The sequence below is a fragment of the Diachasmimorpha longicaudata genome, chromosome 16 (genome assembly GCF_034640455.1).
Source record: "Diachasmimorpha longicaudata isolate KC_UGA_2023 chromosome 16, iyDiaLong2, whole genome shotgun sequence".
NCBI classification, from domain to species: Eukaryota; Metazoa; Arthropoda; class Insecta; order Hymenoptera; family Braconidae; genus Diachasmimorpha; species Diachasmimorpha longicaudata.
This window is the reverse complement of record NC_087240.1, coordinates 4,925,828-4,938,760: the sequence shown is the minus strand read 5'-3', so window position 1 is coordinate 4,938,760 and position 12,933 is coordinate 4,925,828. Positions and strand designations below refer to the sequence as shown.

The following is a 12,933-nucleotide window of genomic DNA, read 5'->3' as shown; positions in this document are numbered from 1 at the left end:
AAATATTTTCCAACATTCAGAAGATCAAGAATTATATAAAAAATTAATATTTTCAATTCAAACACTCACTCCTTTATCCTTCCTCGGCGCCTTGCTCCGTCCAATGATTTTGCCATCCTTGATGCATATTTTCTTCCTGTTCTTCTCCATCATATAGAGGCTACTAGCTTGGGATGGTGCTCCATCGTCTTGCACCTCAAGCTTCATGAAGCCCATCTCCTTCTCATCAATTAGCAGAGGATCCACCTCCTCCTCGGAGGGTGAGTCCATCGACAAGCTATCCTCATCATTGGTATTAGCAACGTCCTCAAACTCAGTTTCTGATGTCTCAGTCTCCGATAGTTCTTGCTTAATCTTCTGGCGTGAACCCAGTGATCCTGAATTCCTACTCCCACTCTCTCCATTACCACCCATTGTCACCTCGTAGTGATGTTGAAAGGGCAATCGCTGAGATAATTTTTTTGACACTTTATCAGGATTATCAGCTGGCGATTCAAAGTCAACGAGTTTCGATGATTTTTTTCTCGCCCTCCCGCTCCGACTTCGAGATACTCCGGTCACCTCTGGGTCTACAAGGGCGCAGTAATTACCCAGAAATTATTCAATTAACGGTTCATAATTTATTTAGGTACTCATTAACTTTGATTGAATATTTTTCAGTTCTGGATGCTTCAATTGTTTTAACTCTCCTAATTTTAGGACTTTTTACGTTTTTTTTCTTCGGCTTTTTGCTAAAATTGTTGGAGAACAATTTGGTATTGTTTCAGATTTTTAGTGGCCCTGGACGTGAATTCTGTTCTTCTGGACCAATAACAGTCGAAAGATTTTCGATCTTTTGGGGCAAAGAATTGCAGTTTTTGGGCTTTGGGTGGATGGAGGAATTTTCCGAGCTCACCCTCGAACTTGTGGTGTCTCAGAGGTGAGTCTGGCTCGTCTGGGTCCATGGCGCCGACCAGCTGATTGTGAGAGCCTATTGTGTGCGCCGCCGCCTCGACCACCGCCAAGTTCGTTGCACGGAATTATATATATGCTCATGTATGTATTCAATATATTTGAAATATTTTTGCCATTTTTTCCACTACGAAAATATGAATTTTCCTATATTAAGGAAAAAATTCCAAATTTACCTTTAATCTGAAAAAAATTCCAGTTCCTTCCGTCAGATCTGATTTTTTATTGCAGTTGAAACAGTACATTCCGCAGAAGTACGCGATTAATCACTTTATCAACACCAATTAAAATAAACTACAATGAAAAATATACTATGGTAATTTTTTTGTCAAATAATAAATGTAAAATCGATATGAAGCCCTTTTAACACGAAAGCCTAGCAAAAGTATGAAAGGCTGAAACAGAAGCCTATAAAATGCTCGTTGTAATTAGTTTAATGACCCGAGAAAATCGTTATCAAAATTGGCTGGAAGCTATTCAAATATAAACATTTGAAAATTCATATAATATATCGATCTGGTTCCTCCACTTGTACCTTACATTCTGTTGAACCTAACACCGGGATTTTATACACCAATAACAATAATGATAATCTTATTAATAATCGGTTTTTCATGAGAAACCATTTTTCAGTTCTTGATTGAAAAATTCTTTTCAGATGACCATATTCTTTCGTCTAAAATCATTTTCCCATGAACCTCGACGTCCTCATTTTTTATAAAACTCTTCAGCTAAAATTTCATAAACAATTTACTAGGCATTGATATTCTTATCAGTGACACATCCAACCGTTCAAAGGCCTGAAGAGCAAAAATTATGTGCCATTGATAAATTCAGCCCCCATCAGTTGTATTGTCGAGAGTAAAAAAGTTAACCCATCAATTGAGTGCCTAATCTGAAACAAGAAAATTTATCATACGAGTGTTATAACTTCACTTACATAAATACATTAGTATTGATCCATTTTCAATATATTTGGCATTTTGGTTATCAAAATTCGAGGTATGTTTATAGTGGTTTAAAGGACACCCGTTGTGTTATGTTCACAGAGAGAGTAGTAACTGATCCAGGGACATTGTGAGGAGTATAGCCATGGGCTTGCGCGTGTGTCAGTTGCTCGCTCACCAGTGCTCTACAGTGTTCTATAGCCATTGAAATCATACGGTCGTATTGCTGAGCTCCTCCACATAATTCGACATTTTCCCATTACATTGTCCATCCCCCTGTCCATCAATTAGACAAAAAACATCTTCAATAGCTGGTTAATTGTGTGATTGTGATGAGTGAAACGTATCGTCATGTACGTTGAACCTCGAAAGGATTCAGTTGGGCCACCAGGCAGGTGAGAAGCCGTTCATTTTCACGGATTTTGTCGAGGTTTTACATGATCCAGGACAGTGCAGCCTCACTTCTCACCATTCTTCTGGTGGGAAGGGGGTAACTAGTGTCACGTGACCCCTGTGTTTACCAAAATGGTGACCCACGGAGTTGTGTGAAGTGATAGAGAAATTATTTTTCTTACTGTTACATTGTCACTGTCACAGTTGTCTCTGATTCATTGTCACCTACATCGCAACGCTCTTTCTTTTTTACATGTGAGAGACTTTTTTTTCATGTCAGGCCCTATCTGACGTCACTATCGGTGCATCTAAAACACTGAGCAAATGAATTTCACTCAGACCGATTGTTCCTTTTATCGTTTCTGTGCGCGTCACGCACCGTTGATTCGACAATTTCACCGCAATGTTATGTGAAAACAGTTCGAAATGAAAGATATCTGAATTTTGATCCATTGGTGAGTTTTTATCATATACGAGGGTTTTTCTCATTTGTGCAGGGGATTGTTCTTGGAGAAAAGTGGGGCTAGGAGGAACATTTTCAAGATTGCAGAGTTTTGTTGTGAATTATCATTTTTTTAATTGTTCGGACAGATTATTAGTTCTGGCAGGTGACGATGAGCATTATCAAGTATTTATATGGCCTTTCACTGCTTTGCAGAAGTACAAATCATTTTTATTTTGTTTAGCATTTCATTTTTTATTTACCTACGAATTCTTTGTGAGAGGTGCAATTATTTAGTAGAGATTTTATTCTTTGGGTTTCGGGTATTGTTGATTTGGGATTCGATTCATCTGTTCAAGCTGTGATTCCATTTTAATCGATTTTGTTACTGTTATTATTAACTTATCTCCAAATAATCGATAGCGGTGAGCGAACGATTATGTGCCACTGAAAAATTCTAATAATAGGTCCTGAATTTTTTTAACGATCAAAGTCATCGTTCTGGGACGTATCTTTGGTGGGAGCTGGTGACTGCAGAGATAATTTTGAAAATTTGGTGTTGATTCTCAGGGTTATCAGTCGAGGTTTTATTTGTTGATTCCATTGCTAAACAGAGAGTCTGTTATTCTCACTTTCCTTTGGCTCTTTTATTTATCTTTGGGTTCGTACTATTCTCTGACAGGAAAAATGAAACGATTTAGTTGTCGTTGACAAGGTTTCGCAACTATTAAGGCCATTCCTTAGCCCCATCTGGCGAGGTGTTAAGTTATTTGTTACAGAAAAACCTGAGTTTTTCCAATTCACATATTTTTTCTAAATTGTCTTTTCATCCGAATCTTGTCTCGGTATTTAATCTGGATGGATGATTTATAATTGTAAAGTATTTAATTGAATTCGGATTTGCAGGTGGTGACTGGACTCTTGGAGCATCGTCGGGGTTGACTCGATATGTTTAATGTTTTAGAAACCAGGTAAAATGCATAATTACTATCGATATCCCTTAATTAATAATAATGTTCCAAATTTTTTGAACAGTTTAACTTGAGATTGAAAGCGTTCTCCGTGTCTCAATCCAGCGAAACATAATATTTATCAATACTCTCCTTATCGAATGACAACCGGTGATAAACATTTGCCAATATAATCAATCAAATTGTCAACAGATTGGATCACAGATGATCGTGGATGTATCCTAAACAAATGGGACGGATGACAAAACGGAAAAGCATCTAAATGCGAGGCGATACAGCCGCATAGCAGAGTGGTGCCTCGCGGTGCCAATTTTTACCCTGAAAATGGCCACTAATCAAGTCGACTATCAGTGGTGAGAAATTTAAATTGATAAGCCTGGAATGATCATAATATCATAACAAAAATGTTATAAGGAATTAATCTGAAAAATGATAATTAGACAGATAATTAGCACATGTATCATAATCCACTTATTAAGACTTATCCCTTCAATTCAAAATTGCAAATATCGTTCCACTTCCATCTTCTCATTCTTTCAGATATTAATGAGCTTGAACCAATGATTTTATCGTTTGTCACAGGGCTTACTCCATTATGGATTCGTCCAGGGTCTCCACATTTCTCATCTCGATTCTGCTGATTGTTTATGGCAGCTTCAGATCATTGAATATGGAGCAGGAGGCTAGGGAGAGAGAGAAAGAGAAGGAGAGAGTGAATTTATTGAGTGGTATTGTCAGTGGTACTAACTCGGATAGTTCCAATGGTGGTGTACAAACTCTCGACACAATGCATGCACTCTGCTTACCTCTTGGAGCTTCCATATCTCTTCTCATCATGTTTTTCTTCTTCGATAGTATGCAGATGTTATTTGCAATATGTACTGCGAGTAAGTGAATTAGTTTTAACGATCAGAAAGAAAGAAAAATAATGAAACTTTGTGGATTGGAAGACATCGACAAGAATAAGGGAATAACAATTTATTCTTAATTTTAACAGTTATAGCAACAGTGGCTCTGGCATTTCTTCTGTTACCCATGTGCCAGTACATAATAAGACCCTGTTCAGACGGTAATAAAATATCGTTTGGTGTCTGTGGAAGATTCACAGGTGCTGAACTACTGTCATTCTCATTGAGTGTCAGTATAGTATGCATATGGGTACTCACTGGACACTGGTTACTCATGGATGCAATGGGCATGGGTCTATGTGTTGCATTTATTGCATTTATCAGATTACCCAGCCTAAAAGTGTCGACGTTATTACTCACTGGACTACTCATTTATGATGTCTTTTGGGTATTCTTCTCGTCGTACATATTCAGCACAAATGTTATGGTTAAGGTGATTTATTAATATTTATTATTACCGGAAATTTTGTGGAATTATTCACAGACACTCATTAGGGCACATGAATTAATGAGTTACTTAAATGTCTGTAAGTAATTGATGAAAATAATGACTAAAAATTCATGTGTAGGTGGCGACAAGACCAGCAGACAATCCAGTCGGTCTGGTAGCCCGCCGACTGCATCTCGGAGGTGTAGCACGTGAGGCCCCAAAGCTCTCATTACCTGGCAAACTCGTATTTCCCTCGATGCACCAGGCCGGCCACTTTTCCATGCTTGGCCTCGGTGATGTTGTGATGCCTGGATTACTACTGTGCTTTGTCCTACGTTATGATGCCTACAAAAAAGCCCAGTTGATACCTGGTGGATGTGAGGCTGGTGTACCACCACCGAGACACCTCAGCCGTATTAGTTATTTTCATTGTTCACTCATCGGTTATTTTCTTGGTCTACTCACTGCCACCGTCAGCTCTGAGGTCTTTAAAGCAGCCCAGCCCGCCTTACTTTACCTCGTGCCGTTTACGCTTTTGCCGTTACTCACCATGGCGTATTTAAAGGTAATTGTGTTGTTTATTTTTTACCGAGTTATAAATAATTCGGCGTGAAATGGTAGATCAAATCCGTATCAAAGATTTGCAAACTTTCTGATAATTTATTTGTGATGGTTTTTAACAATTTGTTGCAGGGAGATTTACGCAGAATGTGGAGTGAACCATTCATAACGCATGCACCCTCAAAACACATGGAAGTTTGACATCCCTCATGAAATATCCATTAATTGAGCAAAGGGTTGAAGAAGATAGATTTAAAGAAAATTTGTATATCTTCGTATCGGAAAAACCGTAAGTCTCTAATTTCCCATCATTCTCATTTCTACGTAATTAATGCTTTTAACTCAGTTATCAGTTAAGAGAATATTTTAATTTCTTCCCTGCCACGATATTTCATATTAAATTACACATTGAGTGTCTGCGTTATTACAACGGCATCATTTTAAAAATGATATTAAGAATTTCGTGTTTGTCGTTTGTACACTAGAAAGGTATGAAAAAAATTATAAATCTTTGCGAGATGTTATGCACCGAATGAACAAACTAAAGCAAAATTCATCGGGGTTGTGATAATTAGAGGTGAATATTATAATGAGAGATTTTATTTTTTAAATATCTAGGAGAATACGTCTTAATTTTTTGAATAGATATTCATAGAATAATCTCTCGCATTCTTTTCCTCACCACGTTTATTCACTCCTTCACAGAATCAATCTGCGCGTTCTTATTAGAGGATGGATGAATCCAATTAATTTATAATTAACTAATTAACGCGTAGATAATGATGATAAGAAAGTTGAATTTAGCAGCGGCCGTGAAAAATAACCTGAGATGATTCAATTCTGATTAATTGAAATTAAAACAATTCATGAATTTATTTAATCATGAAGAGAACAAAAATGAATCGTTTTGAATTGTAAAGGAGAACAAATTATTTTTTATTGAGCATTATGATGCGCAGATGCAAGGTTATCACCTATAACCAGGATCTTTTGCCAGGTAATTAGGAGACAACTCGTAATGAGAACCGGTGATCGATTGAATTAAGAAATATTATTATTTCTCGAACAGTTAAATGATTAATGACGTAATTAATCAATTAAATTGTTGAAACGGTCAAGATTATATTGATGGAAAAATCAGCGAGACATACATGCTGGTTGTGAAATTTTCATTAACATTAATTAAATATTTAACAGAGACCGGTGATTGCGTTTATCAACAATAATTGTGTATATAAATATATTAACTAATAATTTTTATAAGAGTAAAGTGGTTCGATGTTCATTCGAGTTATGTTTAGTTCGAAGAAGGGATTGTTTTTTTTATAATACCAGGGAGATTCTGTCCATTTGAAGAATTCATTTAGATGGGGCAAAATGGTTCAGGTCTGTTGATCAATTCTGCAATTTTTCGTTGGCTCATGAATATAATTTTTTGAAATTTTTAATGGTTAATTGCGTCATTGTATTGGTAATTAATGTAAAATCACATTAATGGAGTAATTCCTTGGAAAATTTTTCATCTCCTACTAGTCTACGAGAAATCCATGCAAACTTATCGCGAAAATTGCAGTTGATTTGAACTATTTTACGAACCCACTTGAGAACTCATAAATTTTGAAAGATCATCAGTTCCGTAATTGAAAAAAAAATAGTAAAGAAACTAATTGCATTTATCCCTACCATTTTTCGAAGTAGTTTTCTCTAGCTAATTATGACCAGTGTGTCGTTTAATCTTACTCGACCACAGAACTATTGGTCATTATTCTTTTTTTTCCACCACGAGAACAATTAATGGATTCACATCACGAACGGGTAATCCTTGAAAGGATTTCTCCTTTCTGTTTCTGTTTTTATTGCAAAAAAAACTCTTTCAAAAATGAAGAACCATTTGTCACGGTGAATTTTGTGAAAAATTAGAAAAAAATAATTCTCATGAAATTCTTGCATTTCGTGGGAGTTGTCCCTACAACAAGTCAATGGATAATTGGTGTAATAATTGCAGTTGGCTCACAATATCCTAAGGAATTCGTAATTCCATATTCACTGTGTTTTGGAGATAAGATCAAATCCCAAAAAGACTGATAACAAGCATTGATATTTTACCATGGCTTCCACCTTGCGACTTGACATTAAAGAATGAATAACGCACATACGATTGACACTCTTCCAAAAAAAATTACTCCTAAGAAATTTGGGAAATTGGAATGAGATGGAAAATTTTTCATAACTTGTATTTGAAATATCACTGAAACTATTCATTTAGAGATTCAAATAGACAAATATCATATGGTCATGAGGGAGGGTCAGTAAATTTTCTATAAAAACTAGCTCTTGTAGTTTTCTTTAGGATATTTTTTATTTTTTTTCCTTCATTAATTCCTGAATTATCCGAAGGATAATATTTCCAGGGAATTTAGGGAGATTAATTGAAATACCTCGGACAATTGACAAATGTGGTAATTAAATGATCATTCAATTAAACGACCAACTTCCCTTGCAACAAGAACTAGCCAAACCCGTTCGTGATGAATATTGGATCCAACTTATTATTCATTCGATTATAAATCTTTCGATTGAATACGTTCTATTGAATTTGGTCATCACTGACATATATATCATTATTAATAGATATGACATGTATCAGTTCTCTTATCAAATAATTATCGAGCAAATTGGTGATCAATTTTGGAGTCATTAAATCATTAATGGAGAGAGAAAAATTATACAATCCGGTGAAAAGCATAGTACTCATTTCAAAATTGATTTTCCCGTTGATAAATCATTTGTCTGATTTGTAAATATTGCAATGTGTTCTTGAAATTTCAAATAGGAGGAATTAAGAAAGAAGAATTTGTGCAATAAGTTGTAATGATTCACTCATTTATTTATTACAATTATATTAATAAATCAGAATCACAGGCATGAATGAAACCCCTTGCGATTTCCACTCTGATTTTTTTCTATTTCAATTTATGTTTTACAAGGAAGAAAAAAAACAAAGTCATAATACTGTATGCATTATCTTTGATAAGACTAAAAAGAAGAATAAAAAGAAAAATCATTCTCTCTTGCGGGTTTGTCTTCAAATCGAAACGAGTGATATAACTGAAAATAATCATTTTTCAAGATGAATAGAACAATAAAATGTTTAATTTATACCGGAGTGGTTGACCCCGATAATTCTCGATACATGAAAAATCCGGAAGAGAGATTATGTATAACATGAAGAGTCTATACATATAGAAGAAAACTTACAATTGAAAAAGTGAAGAAAATGACATTAAAAAACCAACAACATTCAGAAGAAATACTATTGCAAAAGGTGCATCTTAAATAGAATGTAACTATTGATTAAAAACTAAATAACATTAATTGATAATTGTAAGAGCACTCGCTTGTACTGTTGCAACTTCTTGCATGTGTACAGCCATGTACATTTTTTTATATAAAAAAAAAACATCGATAAAAATTGGAAATAAAACTGTTTCACGCACCAGCGTGACACGTGTTTACTAGTTGACAATTATGTGTTCTACTAATTAGTTGTCATTTTTTTACGACTTGCGCATTTCTTGGGAATATTTTCGGTAGGAATGTTACGAGGTAATAGAAGTTACAAAGATATTTGCAAGGAAAAAAATTATTCAAAACGATCCTATTAGTTTCATGAATTTGCAATTTATTTCACGAAACTACTTAACAAAATTAAACAGGGGTCTGGCCTACGGTAGCTTTATCCAATTTTTTTTTAATTCTCTCCAACTCCTCCATGTCCTCCACCGAGGCCTCACACTTATACACAACGAGTGAATGATAAAAGTGTACCGCAAATGCAACAAAAATAATTAACACCGGAATGACGATTATTGTGCTTGTCATGGCAGCCATGAAGGAGTAGTCCCAGAATTTTACCCAACACAGTATCGCCACTTCGACAAGGAAGAGAAACAGTCCGAGGACCGTGGAAAAGGCCCAGGCGAGCTCGATGAATCCTCGCATCCGTTCGTGGGGTGACTCTGTTATCAACTTTGACACTTGAAGCTTACTAATTGCCTCGACATTTGGCAGTAAATATGTACTTATCATTAGAGCGAATATGTGAACTGACACAAGCACTGTTGTACACACTGCAAACATTACGAAGAGCCACTCGGGAACTGCTGTCCCTTCGTTTATCTGCAGCTCGACCATTGCTACCTAAAAATTTAATGAGCAAAATTCCTCGTCAGTAAAATGCAGAAATTCCTGCACATTAGAAACCTATTAATAATTTCAAAGAAATTAATATCATTCAATTATTCGATTCATTTATTCGAAGAATCCATCCAAACTGAGAAATAGGTCCTATTATTGATGGAAATTAGAAACATTTGTGGTCTGATGGAATTATTAATGAGGGAAAAGAGTATTTCTCATATCATATCCACTTGAAAACTCAAGATTTGGAATATTCTATGTCTATTAGACCTCGAAAACAGCAGATAAAAAATTTAAAACCCCTCGTTATCTTAATCCTCTTCAAATAATATTTAGAATCAAAACTATAAACAAGTAATTCACTGGAACTGCACACCTCATACCTCCATAATTCCACAATAATCATTATCCAAACAATCGGCCAACTCCATTTACCCCACGTCATTAATATTTCCATCACCTCCGATAAAAAGTTGCGCTCATCACGCTAGTGGGTCGAAATTATTTGTCTTTATATAATTGTTGATAGAGTCTGAGATTGACAAAGATTGTCCTCGGCTTTGATATAATTGTATTTTTCTCATATTTCCCCAGAAGGAAAACACTTGTGAATATCTCTCGAATTCTTTTTCCGCAGTAAATTACAACTGATTCTAATCAAAATTTATAGCTTCATAATAACGTCATCTCGATAGTTCTCTTTTGAATAGCAATAATTTTGTACTAGTCTAGTCAGTAGTCATAATTTTAAATTTTCATTATTCTCTCCCTCTCTCTCTCTTTTTCTTCATTGGAGTGTACAACATGTATTTTACTGTTACTTATTCGTCGAGGCTTATGATTTGACAGGTGAAAAATGGTGTCACAACGACGCAGATAGTGACGAGACTAAATTGATAAAGTAATCAATTCAACTGATCGCAGCTCCGGATCTAATTTAACAGCTGATGACCGTGTCTTTCCCTTTTATTCTTAGAATATGTGGAACTAGTGAAAGGAGCCTGGGAACTCGACGATCTGGAGGTGGCAGGTTAGTGAAATGATAAATTACTGCGTTGATGAATGACTTTTTTCATCAGGTGAGGGTGTTATGAAGTTCCGTTGCACTTTCTCTACGAAATCCCGGTCCTTTCCACAATGATATTTCATAAATTATTGTAATTACCATAGCAAATCCACTGAGTAGCTCTGAAGTTGTCGCTGTGGCCTTGAGTTTGGCCCTGCTCATGTGGAGTCTCCTCCAGCTCAGTCCCTGAGGTCCATCATGCTCATTCACGGGTAGTCCCTCCCCCTTAGCCTTACCATTACAATTACAGCAGCAATTACAGGGTGAATTACCCATTGATAAATTACTAGCGGCATAAGGACTGTAAGGAGGACTCGGGGAAGATTTTACATCGATAGCCACAAATTTGGTGGCCACTCGTCTCGGTGACAGGGTAACTTCGCTCTGGGAAGACTGTAGGGGACTCCTGGTGGGACTACTGATAGAGGGATTTGAGCTGAAAATTTTATTGGTTTTTGGCTTTGTGAATCCAGCACTCAGGGGTCGTGGCTTCACAGGGCGACCGGTTCCATATTTCCAATTGTACTGAGAAAAGTCTATTTGAGTTGATTTATTGGATTTCGTTCCGGTTATCTCGGATATGTTCGTGATACTGTCCTGTCTGAGTTTAGTGTCCTCATCGGGTGGAGTATTTGGTGACATTAGGGAAGTGCTCAACGAGTGCATTTCTTCGTGATTAATTAAATCGTGCGACATTTTAAAAGTGTTTGCATTCCTTTACTGATATATACTGATCGCTTATCATCTTCAACTCAATTCCATACTTTTCCGATGGTTCGAACGATAAAAAATCGCACAGGGGCGGCTCAATGTGATAAACCTTCATCAGATCCGCCGTATCATCCCATCAAAACGCTTTTTGAAGAGGATCTTCCCAACAATCTCTCATAAATGGCAGATTCATTCACAAATATTTTCAGATGCAGGAAAGCCAGGGATTAACATCTGGAAAGCCCCGGTACGTCAACAATCCAGGAAAAGACACTTAACTCTTGACAACTCTTTCACGTTGATCATTCAATCACTATTACTGCATTATTCATTAATGATTCACTATTCCACTACTTCTCACTTCAATACCTTCAGTTTATTCACGAGTAAATATCGTTGTGTCCATGATCTTCACCTTTTCTTCAAAATCATTTGCAATTTACTGTTACATAAAATTGTTTATTATCCAATTATTCATTTGGAATTTTTGACTTGGAGATTCCCGCGTTCCACTGTGAATTACTGTGAATTCACATTCGCAACACTCACTACAAAATTTTTAATTATAATAAGTAAAAAATCCATAAACTTATGAGTTCTCTTGTTTCGTAACTGAAAAATTTAATGAGTTACGAGATAATTACAGAAAAAAATTGAACATTTTTGTCGATAAATTTCCACGTAGTATTACTAACATAGGAAATTATTGGAAGATTTTTAGGTAGATTATTGCGTATTGTTATTGCTCATTAATGATAAATTCCGTTCACAGATTTAGAATTATGCAGCACTGAGCGATGACTGCCGGCGACTAAGTGAATACGAAACATGCAATAGCGGTAGTGGAACGCGTGCTTGTAGCCCCTACCTTCAACCAGAAACAAGAAATATCATAACAATAGTATTAATTGCTTTGTAGCTATATCGGTATAATAACTGGCTTTGGAGGTAGTCGGTTGGCCTCTGAATTATGTTGGTGGGTGGTAATCATTCTGCCAACATTGATGACAACGGGATTACGGCCGTAAATGATAATCCGTTGATGATATATTTTTTAGTTGGAATCCATAATTTTGTATCATTGTAGAACATAATTAGATCATTTGACAGAAATCAGAATTTTCTTGTTTTATGGTAATTTTTCCTTGGAAAGGGGCCTTATTTTGTTGTACACAGACAGAAGATGAATTGAAGTTTCATCGATTGCAGTCATTTTCCGCAGACATTCCATTACAGCGTAAATCACTTGAGCTCAGGTGATGGTGTTTCAGGGCCTATTAATTTTCTGGATAATTATCGAGAAATTTTTCTTCGCTGATGACATCATCAAGGAATTAATTATGGGTTGAGAAG

General features: G+C 36.0%; 3 protein-coding genes across 7 annotated transcripts; 1 reads left to right on the top strand and 2 right to left on the bottom strand.

Moving 5' to 3' along the window:
* Window positions 1–69: 69 nt before the first annotated feature.
* LOC135170136 (HMG box-containing protein 4-like) lies at window positions 70–1,649 on the bottom strand (the record flags this gene model as incomplete). Its single annotated transcript, XM_064135686.1, is given in 2 exon segments — window positions 70–569; window positions 896–1,649. Coding segments are annotated over 2 exon segments (549 nt in total), but the record flags the coding sequence as incomplete, so codon positions are not given.
* A 165-nt stretch (window positions 1,650–1,814) lies between these two features.
* Window positions 1,815–12,492, top strand: LOC135170134 (signal peptide peptidase-like 3). Of its 5 annotated transcripts, XR_010300318.1 has the most exons (9): window positions 2,155–2,293; window positions 3,640–3,704; window positions 3,897–4,057; window positions 4,287–4,591; window positions 4,702–5,045; window positions 5,182–5,607; window positions 5,736–5,892; window positions 10,653–10,833; window positions 12,353–12,492. XR_010300318.1 is itself a non-coding variant. In XM_064135685.1 (7 exons), exons 3-7 carry the CDS (start codon window positions 4,029–4,031, stop codon window positions 5,802–5,804), a joined length of 1,173 nt encoding a protein of 390 aa, XP_063991755.1. In that variant the 5' UTR covers window positions 1,815–1,953; window positions 3,640–3,704; window positions 3,897–4,028; the 3' UTR covers window positions 5,805–9,129. The 5 variants fall into 5 exon arrangements, 4 of the variants coding, with proteins under 4 accessions (XP_063991755.1, XP_063991752.1, XP_063991754.1 ...); XM_064135685.1 differs by lacking the exons at window positions 2,155–2,293; window positions 10,653–10,833; window positions 12,353–12,492 and adding an exon at window positions 1,815–1,953 and having other exon boundaries at window positions 5,736–9,129; XM_064135682.1 differs by lacking the exons at window positions 10,653–10,833; window positions 12,353–12,492 and having other exon boundaries at window positions 5,736–9,129.
* On the bottom strand, window positions 8,470–12,380 carry LOC135170138 (calcium release-activated calcium channel protein 1-like). The gene is made up of 2 exons (XM_064135689.1): window positions 10,969–12,380; window positions 8,470–9,803 (listed from the first exon to the last, which is right to left on the bottom strand). Exons 1-2 carry the CDS (start codon window positions 11,563–11,565, stop codon window positions 9,312–9,314), a joined length of 1,089 nt encoding a protein of 362 aa, XP_063991759.1. The 5' UTR covers window positions 11,566–12,380; the 3' UTR covers window positions 8,470–9,311.
* Window positions 12,493–12,933: the final 441 nt, after the last annotated feature.

What these genes read in the sequence shown, in the direction of transcription:
- LOC135170138 (XM_064135689.1), bottom strand. Translation starts at nt 11,565, where the DNA reads ATGTCGCACGATTTAATTAATCACGAAGAAATGCACTCGTTGAGCACT. An exon ending in TACTCAGTGGATTTGCTATG is followed by an intron (nt 9,804 to 10,968) that starts GTAATTACAATA and finishes TTAAATTTTTAG; the next exon opens with GTAGCAATGGTCGAGCTGCA.
- LOC135170134 (XM_064135685.1), top strand. Translation starts at nt 4,029, where the DNA reads ATGGCCACTAATCAAGTCGACTATCAGTG. An exon ending in ATTTGCAATATGTACTGCGA is followed by an intron (nt 4,592 to 4,701) that starts GTAAGTGAATTA and finishes TAATTTTAACAG; the next exon opens with TTATAGCAACAGTGGCTCTG. An exon ending in GCACAAATGTTATGGTTAAG is followed by an intron (nt 5,046 to 5,181) that starts GTGATTTATTAA and finishes ATTCATGTGTAG; the next exon opens with GTGGCGACAAGACCAGCAGA.